Genomic DNA, 10,404 nt, shown 5'->3' on the forward strand with positions numbered 1-10,404 from the left:
ACTTGTGGTTTCACCTTCCATAAACCACTTTTGATATGGGTTCGCAACAACTGCATGTGAACAGCCTATTAAACACACTATTTCTAATATTGATGTTCCCACTCACAGAGCCATAACAATCTGACCTTTATCGAAATCAACTGCTTTTCCCATTATGTGTCCGATCTTGCTATGTTTGAAAAGACAATGCATAGCCGTTTTATATATTCCAACATCAGCCACACATACACAGTGGTTTTATTCCTGGGCAAGCCCATTTGTATAGATGGTGGGTGATCATAATGTAATGGCTCTTTGCTGTATAAGTATCCATTTAGTATGAGAATTTCTAAAGTGCTTTTGAAGAACTGATAGGTATAATTTGTTGCTTGAAGATTTGTGAGCATTGTTATTTAAAACTTCTTTTCTTTTTTTCTTTTGCTTTCATTGCCATAGGCATCTAGCCAAGTAAGTTAAAGTTAAATGTATTTTGATATAAGGTTTGTTTTTGTATATTTTTAGAATAATTTGGAAGTTAATGAGAAACTAAGAAATGGGAATTCATATGCGAACCAGTAGTAGCCTAAATAACTTATATATTGTGAACATACAGCAGACCGAACAATGCCTAGATGTATTATGGAAAAATTTCTATTAGTATTTAACCCTTTATAGGCCCTGATTATAAAATATACTGTTAAGTTTGCCAGTTTTTTAACCTCATAAAGACACTTTTTTTTTAAACATCAAAAGGTGTAACCTTGAGATTCTAGTGATTTTTTTAACTGTAAATGACAGCTCTATACTATGAATGCTCAATATTTTGTGGTTACTAAAATAATGTATCTCATTCAAAAGTCTCTTGTTTGAAGATTCATAAATTGTATTAAAGAAGGGGGGTTCAAAAATCTGCAAATATTGCATTTCAAAGAAAACTGATAATTAAAATTGATTATTTATATGATTATATAACTGGTACATAAATTATACTAGCACCCATACTGTGGGTACTTTGCCAATAGATGCTAGCACAGGGCTTCTCCTTTCTCTCTGGGATGAGAGTGTTTATATTTTAGTTTAATAATCTGAGAAAATTAATTACAAAACAAATATTGAAAAGATAATTTTTATGCATGTTGGGTCATGCATTCCAGAAAACATCTATACTGTATTTAAAATTCTTTTATTGTTATAAGTTATGTAAATTTTCCTTGTAAACAGATCATGGAAAAGTCTACTTTTTGCGGGGGGGGGGGGACTTTCATTACAAATATATTATGATTTTCAGTACATATTTCAACTTTATAACTGTCAAATTTTTAAAAATTTTGTATAAAATTAACAAAATATTATACTACAACCTGTGTTTGCAAAAAATTGGAAAGCTTGGCCCCAATAAGCGAAAAAAAAAGAACTTTGAATTGTGTCGCTGTATAATATTTTTTTAAAAAAAGAAATTCTAATTTTTCAGCGTAGTTAAATTTCCTTGAAATATTGTGCTAGTTCAGTAACAATATAGTACAGTTTATGCATGCAGTGTTATATTTGTTTAATTTTTTGATAAAATATTGAATCGCTTTCAAAAGCTTTTTCACATATTTTACATAAGTATGTTCATCTGGGGTGGGGCATTATCAAAATGCCTAAAAAAATAAATTTTATTTCTAAAATTTTAAAACTCTGACTCTAAAATTAAATAACTTCATTTATGTACGTGTACCCATTTCTCTATATGATAATCAAAGTATGCAAAAATAGATTTAAAAACAAAAATTAACAACTGGCAGCTACATGGAAAAACGTACTTTACAAGGGCAATGAGGATTTCACTCTAGATTATTTTTTAAACTCAATTTTGTGTTCTTTGGGTCCATAAGTTATAATTCATGCACAATTTTACCACAGTTCTTTTACATACCACCTCCAAAAGAGTTGAAGAAACAGTATTTTTATTTTTTCTTTGTATGTATTTTATATAACCATTTTTTGAAATTGAACTTTGTGTGGGTAAACTGTGTGAAAAATTAAAAGCTGTAGAAATATTTCTTTTCATCTCTCTGTAGTAATGTTAGTTAAATCGTAGAATAATGAGTTGAATGGATCTAGCATTGACATTATTGGATGTTTTTGTCTTAAATTGTGATGTCACGGAACTTTTTGCTTTGATGATACATTGAAGTAGTAGTATCTTTAATCATCTAGCACAGTTGTCCTTTTATTTATTTTTTAAATCGGGATTTCTGTTCATATTGTTACAGTTCAGGCTTTTAATTTTGAGGCTACTATGAATTAATATTGTTTTACCAGTGATTTGCTTTTGATTTGAAACATAATGTGCCGGTGGCAGTTGGAAACATTGATTTTTACAGAAATATACGTATAATGTTATTAGACAGAATTAAATTCATTGTATCAAAATTTATTTATTAAAATATTATTAAAGCAACATAGCTGTGTATTTAATATAAAATACTTTTGGCTCCCAATTGATCGGGTGTACCTTCACAGTTGATTTGAGAAAACCAAAAAATATGGAAGGCAGTAAAGATGAATAACATATTCTCTATTTAAAAAAAAATAAGAAATGTAATTTTTAACATGTTTAATTTAGAAAATAAGTTAATTTGGTTACGTCAGTTAAACCAATTAAACAAAAGAACGTGCTGTAAATAATGCAAAAATATGAACATCATTAGAAAAGAGAGAAGTGAATTTTAAATGGCATTAAAGAACATTATTTGCTTAACTTGTTGTTGAGTTCAAAGTGTCATAAATGCTTATTAGCTCATTATTTTTATTGTACATTTATAAATTCTACATTACTGATATAGCCCACCAGCTGGCTGAGTTATAAAGTCACTGAATGCTGGTAGTTTGAGCCTTGCTGCATATGTGTTTTCATGTTTTTTTCTGTGTTTAATGTGGATGTGAGCCAGTTTCCTTTAGAAAGTCCTCTATGAAGATGTGCCTCCCTCAGATAACCCTTGTGTGCTTTGCTATAATCAAACAAACTAAAACAATCTAAATTATATATAATAAAATTACATGCTATTATGCATAAAAACAAATTTCAAATACTATCTAATAAAGGTGTATCCACATGCTAATTACATTAATGAAGAATGAAGCATATGTCACTAGCAGAAATTCATCCAGATGGAGATTGCAGCCACCTCAGCACCCAATTGGTAAAATTGCTGAATACTGGTATTCCAACCTCGATTCGATTTCAGGCGAACAGGTTGGTGGCATGTGGTTTTCCTCATATGTAATGCTTATATGAGACAGTTTGCCTTAGAAAGTATTCTAAGAAGGCATCTTAGCCCTTAGGCAGATAGCTCTAGTGTGCTTTGGCATAATCAACTAAACCAAACCAATATATATATATATATTTAAAAAAAAAAAAAAAAAAAATCAGTATGTCATTTCAGGAAAAGTCTTATATCAAAATAAATATGTTAGACCAATGCTATATATAAATCTTAATACACATCCTAAGTCACGCTTTCGAGACATGAAAAATGCAATTTGAATTTCGTCAATTGGCCCAGTAGAATGGGAGATTATAGGATTGCCCCCCTTTTTTGTGCAGAGTGTACCTTAAACATGATTTGCAAAAATGATTATCCATTTAAAATTAAGGGAAATTCTCAATAGTTAAATTTTATTCCATTCTAAATACTGCCAGATTATTAAGAAAGTATCTGAGCTAAATTTATCGATTAGCTACAATAATAATTGTTAAAAAAAATCAAGGAATGTATCAAATATTTTAGGCATAAGAGTGTGAAGTTTTAAGTAGATTAAATACAAATTATGACAACTTCCCAAATTCAATCACCTTATTAAAGTGTTATTCCTGCATATTTCCAGTCAGTCCTGCTGAATATGCCATATAATAATTCATCACAATCATTACTAACTTACCTCAGATTTATTCCTTTAATATATACCATCTGCTTATAGACAAGTTATGGGGATTTTTTGTATGGTTGGGCTATTAGTCTCAGTCCTCACTTTCATGTCCCAGTTTCTATTCATAGGATTTCACTGATGTATATTCTTTTGTCCAACAATAAATAAAGCAGACAGCTTTTGTGAATGAGATATGTGTATCCTCAAACAAGTTTTTAACCTAGATTAGAATCTAGGTGCACTTTGTTTGCATTGCATTTCCATAAAATTCAGTTGTTTAAGAAATACAACTTCATAAAGCGTGAAATTTTCTATTACCATGTTGCTGGACAAAATGCCATATTTCTGAAGAAATGCAGTGCTTTAAGAAATATTAATCAGAAAAATGACAATTGACTTTCAGAAGTGTAAGTGCACATGTGCTATGTATAACAGGGCTGCTACATAACTACTTTTTGGCGATATTGTCGGTTGCCTTTTGAAGACTTTTTATTAATTTTCGGTGGTTGTACTAGACGCAACCATAAAGTAACCAAATGTTTTTATTATAAAAATTGTAGTTCTAGAAAATTTGTTCATTATTAAACAGTTGTTGGAATTCTGCCATTAGCATAAATCATTGGCATTTTAATATGGTTTGTTTAATGCTATTTTTATTTTGTTTATATTTTTTCCTTTCTTTTTTAGAGTTTAGAACCACTGACATCTCCTGGAACTAATGAATTTGTTTAGGCAACAATTTAATCATTGACACTTATCACCTTCTGCTGAAGTGTGCAAGACTGTGTTCAGAACTCTTTACTTCTGCCTTGCTCATTCAGCATTAAAACTTTAGTGCTCATATGGCAGCTGGTTATTTTTCTTTGCTTCCAGAAATATAGTTTAGTGCGTGATACTATTTGCCGGTGACTCAGTTCTTAAACTGTGGTTGTGATCATCTGGAAGGCAAACTGCTATCTGGCACTTTTTTTTTTATACTGGTTGTTCCTAAAGCTCACACAATGAAAGTGTGATGAAAGCAAGGCAGATGCCTCATAATTTTTATTTAATAATACACAGCAGAAAGAATTAGCTGAGCTACAGTCTGATTCTGAAAGATTTGGGGAGGAAAAGCCTCTCAGGTAAAAAACAGCATTTGAGTTTATAATGTTACTTAAACAAGATAGCAGCAGTATTGGTTACTGAAACCAAATGGTATTTAATTTTAATTAAAACCAGCTTGAGTTGAAATAGGTTGGTTTTCTTGCCACTTATATCTTTTAGGCTTGGGTAAGATGTTAAATTTCTTTACATTCCAATCTGTGCCTCTTACATTAGCAAAATGTTTGATTTTGCATGTAACGATTTATAACTTATTAAGAAATTAAGTAGTGAATGAATTTAGTTTTCAAAACCCAAACAGTATTGATTGTATAGTGTAACAATGAATTATATATTTAGCATGCATGTCATTTCATTAAAAATTTTTTTTTTTTTTTTTTTTTTTTTTTTTTTTTTTTTTTATGAATTACAATCTATGTATAAAATCTTTGTTATGTACTTACGTATTCATTGAGATTTTCTGTACTTTAATTCTTAAAATTGCTGTTTTTGTGGTTGTGAAGATATTTTATATATTTTTGGTTTTAATTTTATTTATCAAAGTATAAAATACAAAATGTTTTGTGATACTTTTTAAAAATATTTTATTGGTGTAACTGTATTTATTAAACATTTAATGTTAAGTATTATATAATATACATTAATATTGCATATCAGTACTTGTTCATTAAAAAATGAGAGCCTTTAAAAATAAAATTAACACATTGACAGCCGTGGAAGGCACTCAACTTGGCTACAGCACCATGAGTGCCACTGGTAACATGACCAATAGTAAAATACTTAGAGTAAATATCAAAACTGATAAATTTTTAAATAGTACCATTGTTACTATAATGGTTTGAAGAATAATAAATCGTAAAAATTTAAATTGTAAATTGCAATAATGGTCTACAGAGCCCCACCATGAAAAATGCATTAAGCATGATTATATAACTCACATTATCTTCTGTAGGTAATATTTCGACATAATAAAAATTTCAAGTTGGCGTCATGGGCAAATCACGTAAAATGCACGCAGCAGTCAACGTGTTAATGAAATAGCAGTTCTGAGTCATCAAGTAAGTTAAATTTAAGCATGGGTAAATGTTCAGTTGACTCAGCCAAAACTGTCAACCAAATGCTAGTTTTTTTTTTTTTTTTTTTTCCTTTTTCTTTTCTGTAATTGATCAATACTTTTATCAAGTTGGCATAAGGTTGAAAAGTTGGAACATTTAGGCAAAATTCTTAAACCAATTTTTATGACACAGCAAGGTCTGATTGCCTAGCAATGAAGCTCGGCTAATAGGTCTTATGACCTGAAAAGCATCGTGTGTACAGAGCCTAATGAATTGTAAAATTATTCTGTTTCTGTTTTGCCTAATAACTACATGAAAAATAATTAGAAGTATTTAAGAAAATATTTTTGTGCATATTTATAATGCAACAAAATAACAAAAATGCATACTATTATGCATTTTGTTAATTTTAATTCTGAAACATAGTTTTAAGTTTAAAATTTGTTGTACTGAAAAATTAAGTTTATTTGAATTTCATGCAAATTAAATTTTTGGTATTTTACTAGATTTTTATATTTACAGGCTCTTTTTGAATCTATTAAATGTAGTTTTTGTGCACTTTCATTTTTGAATTATGTAAATAATCTTGAATCTGCTTCAAAATGACATATTGCATAGCTGCCAATCTTGAAATATATAAAAAATGGGAGTTTCTGGCATACATGACAGCACCATTTAAAAACAAGTCAAAACTTGTTTTTAAATGGTGCTGTCATGTATGTCAAGATCTAAATTCACTTTTTAATATGATTTAGGTAGTTCTGTTATTTATAATAATGATCCTGATGTAAAATATATTCATGTTTAATTATATATTCTAAACTTTGTTTTTGGCTGATTACATCTCACAATTTTCTTTCACTTTTATACAGAGAAAATTCTAAGTAGGGTAATAAAGCTTTTAATTTATCAAAGTACTTTTAAACTCAGTAAAAATACAATTAATAATTCACGTGCAGTCTTTTGTGTGGATAAACATAGTAATTTGCCATATGTTGATTAAAATAATATTAATTCACATTTTTACTGATCAAACTTGGTTGAATCTTGGTGTAAAATATTGGGACAATTCAGATCAAATAAGATTTAATACGAAAAATCATGATCATTAGGGATAAAGAATGAAATTTTTTGGAATTAAATAATTTAAACTGTGTGAATTTTATTTGCATAATTTAATTTGATTTCTAGGAAGAAAAAATATCTTATTAGTAAAAATAGGGAGAATTAGCAGCTGTGCATATTTGTTAAATTATATTTCTTGCATATCTCGATGAATAGATAAGCTGATAAAAATTTAAAGTGTACTTAGTATTTAAAATGTATATATTTACTTGAAAATGTTCGTTATTATATACTAGTAGATTTTCTGTCATTAGTTACTTCAGTAAATTATAGATATTATTTGTATAGTTTTTGTGCATATTTTAAGATATGCTTTAATGTTACTTATATACTTTCTGAATTTTATACAGCTTTATTTCTACCATGTAAATCTTTTTTTAAAATTCAATTTAACATATTAATAATATGCATGCTCCAAATAACTAAAATAGGAAAAGATTTCATTGGCCTAAACACATGTATTTTTCTATGAATATTAGAAAAAGGTGGTTGCGAATATGCTCTCTGTCAGAATGTAAAGATCACAGAAACATTTTTAGATTACAAAAATAAAAATTTGTGGTTCATACATCACTGAACTCCAAACTAGTCATACTGTGAAGTTCTGAGCTGGATTCAAATTTCAGAAACAAGACTTGATATTTTGTCAGATGTACAGTTCATTGTAGCCTAACTATCTGTGATGGTTTACCCACTGAAACTTCATTTTGTGTGAACATGTTGTATAGCTAACAAATTGTCCTTTTTTAAAAAAGAAAAATAAATAAAGATGAAGAAGGTATGTCTGGTCTCTCTCTCTTTTTATGTCATGTCAATTTCATTAACATTGCATTTGAAAAATATTGCTACAGTGTTGTGTGAAAGTATGCAATGTCTGCCAAAGTAATTGGACCTTTTTCTTTCCAAAAATGTCAGTTTTTAAATGCACTCATCTGAAATTACAAGGCATGCTTTTCTTTGGAATATGTGTAGTCAAAAGCAATGTTATACAATTTATAGTTTCCCTTTAGCCGTGAAAATTACATGATAAAAGGCTTCAGAATGCTACCGAGTTTGCTAACAAAATCATCTATGGTAAATACAGTATGTAAACTTAAGACATTATTTTGCATATCATTTAAAAATTTCATATTCTTGATTAAATTTTTTTTATAATTAATGTAATTTCAAAATTTTTTAATCATATTCAAAACGTAAATTTTTAATTTACCACTAAATAAGAAGATAGTTAGAAAAGTTGCTGAAATAGTTGATTTAAAAATTTAGAGCATGTAACATTTTTACTGTAGCACAATATTATTCAAAGCATTACAGAATTCAGACTGAGAGATTTAATACTGTCAAACAATGCGTGATTAATCATACAGAATACTTGCTAATCCACTCCAATTTGTTGGATATAATGGGCAAATAACATTTAAGAAATTATTTTCCTTTAAAATCTATGAAAAATAAGAATTTAGTCTATTTTAGTAAGATAATACTTGCTAACAGAAGGTAATTTATGGTTATGATGGTCAATTAGTAATATGAAAAAACTGCAAAAACGGAGCATGGGGGAAGAGTTAATTTGAAGCTGTCATAGGCTGAAACTATAATCATTAGTTTATTGATGGTGTAATGAAGCAATATATGCATATTCACATTTTGAGCAAAAAACTTGATCCTATTTAATTACTCCAAATTCTATCAAGATAGCTTTAAGCATTCCGGTGTGAATATGATTTTGACTGCTGTTTCAACTGTCTTGAAGTAATCAAAACTGTCTAAACATTATATTTAAAGGTGTAAAGATATTTTGTCAGACTTCAGAAAGACTATCAGTTATAATGGCAACATTCAAGTATTTCTCTAATTGGAAGGAAAGCACTTGGTAGCTTAAACTAGACATTAAAACAAATAAAATCCATACTGTTTACAATTTTGCACAAGAAAGATAAAATAAATATATGTTTTTCCATGTTAATATCCCAGGCATGATAAGGTCAACTTTGTTGCACCTTTACTTGCAGCCAACTCTTCACAGCTAAACTTACTTTTGTTACAAACAGTGTAAATATACACATTATAGTATACTTTTTATTAATTTGTATTTAGGATAAAATATTGCATAAACTATGAACTTTGAAGCTGTAAACCAGGACATAAGAGAGAAGGACTAGCTCATACTGTTTGCACCTTATGTAAATTTTGATTTTGTTCTTTGCAAGAGGGCGCCTGCGAGCACTGAACTATATCTATTGTGCAAACTTGTTCTTCTCACAGCCAATAAGCGCAATAATGAACGTCCGTGTCTATTTTCCAGCCACTATACATGGTCCGTCGATAGCCAGCGCAATACTTTGGATGACGTGTCAAGGCATTTTGAACATTCTGGAATAGAAGGACATTTCGTGCAAAGAAAACAGATTTTTTTGTGTCTGGATTGTGAGAATAGCAGCCGGAATATGGAGTTTATTTTAAAGCAAAAGGGAATCATTAAGGGTAAATTGACTCACTTAATTTCACAAGTAAATAGTTTACAAAATCAAGAAAATTCTTTTTCTTTCACAAATTGCTTCCAGCCTGGCCCAATAGATATTCTTTTAGGCGCAGATATGTTTTGTGAGATAATGCTTCATGGACATTTAACTGTTTGAGGACTTTCGTTAACAGCCTTAGAATCAATATTCGGTTGAGTCATTATCGCCAAAACGAAATGTGTATCACAAACAATTATATCTAATCATGCTAGTTGTACCAATGTTTAATTCCAGCTTGAAAATTTTTGGAAATTAGAAGAAATTTAATAAATAAAGCCTTAAACAGAGGAAGAAATTGAGTGTGAAAATCATTTCAAGTAGAATTTTTCTTGTGACTCGACAGGTAGATTTGTTGTTAAGTTTCCATTTCGTAGATCTAGCAGTGAACTTGGGTCATCTAGGGATTTTGCTGTATATCGTTTACAAAACACTGAACATCAATTTATTAGGATTAAATTTCTTTCCAATAAAAATCACAATTTTATGGAGGACTATCAACAACTCATGAAATTGATGTTCCAGCTAATTCTAGTTTTTACCTTCCTCACCATTCAGTTCTGCCCATTTATTTATGCTATGAAGACGTTGAACAACAGAGTAGAAACGGGAACGACAAAGTAGAAACATAGTAAATAAGATACATTATTACACAGCACTTGCACTTCTCGCTTACATGCGATACTCACCATTGATGTCGACTACTTACA

General features: G+C 29.4%; 1 protein-coding gene across 3 annotated transcripts in view; it reads left to right on the top strand.

Moving 5' to 3' along the window:
• Nucleotides 1-7,956, top strand: part of LOC118188124 (very low-density lipoprotein receptor-like) — a 99,248-nt gene extending 91,292 nt beyond the window's left edge. For all 3 annotated transcript variants that reach the window (XR_015040646.1, XM_085814816.1, XM_085814815.1), the window contains one exon: nucleotides 4,582-7,956. Coding sequence is in view for 2 of the 3 variants with exons in the window: in XM_085814816.1 (XP_085670942.1) it covers nucleotides 4,582-4,626 (45 nt within the window). In the remaining variant the exon portion in view is untranslated. The remainder of the gene's footprint in view (nucleotides 1-4,581) is intronic.
• Nucleotides 7,957-10,404: the final 2,448 nt, after the last annotated feature.

Source organism: Stegodyphus dumicola, chromosome 4, assembly GCF_044657685.1.
Source record: "Stegodyphus dumicola isolate Sdum_Otavi_A_Nest chromosome 4, ASM4465768v1".
NCBI classification, from domain to species: Eukaryota; Metazoa; Arthropoda; class Arachnida; order Araneae; family Eresidae; genus Stegodyphus; species Stegodyphus dumicola.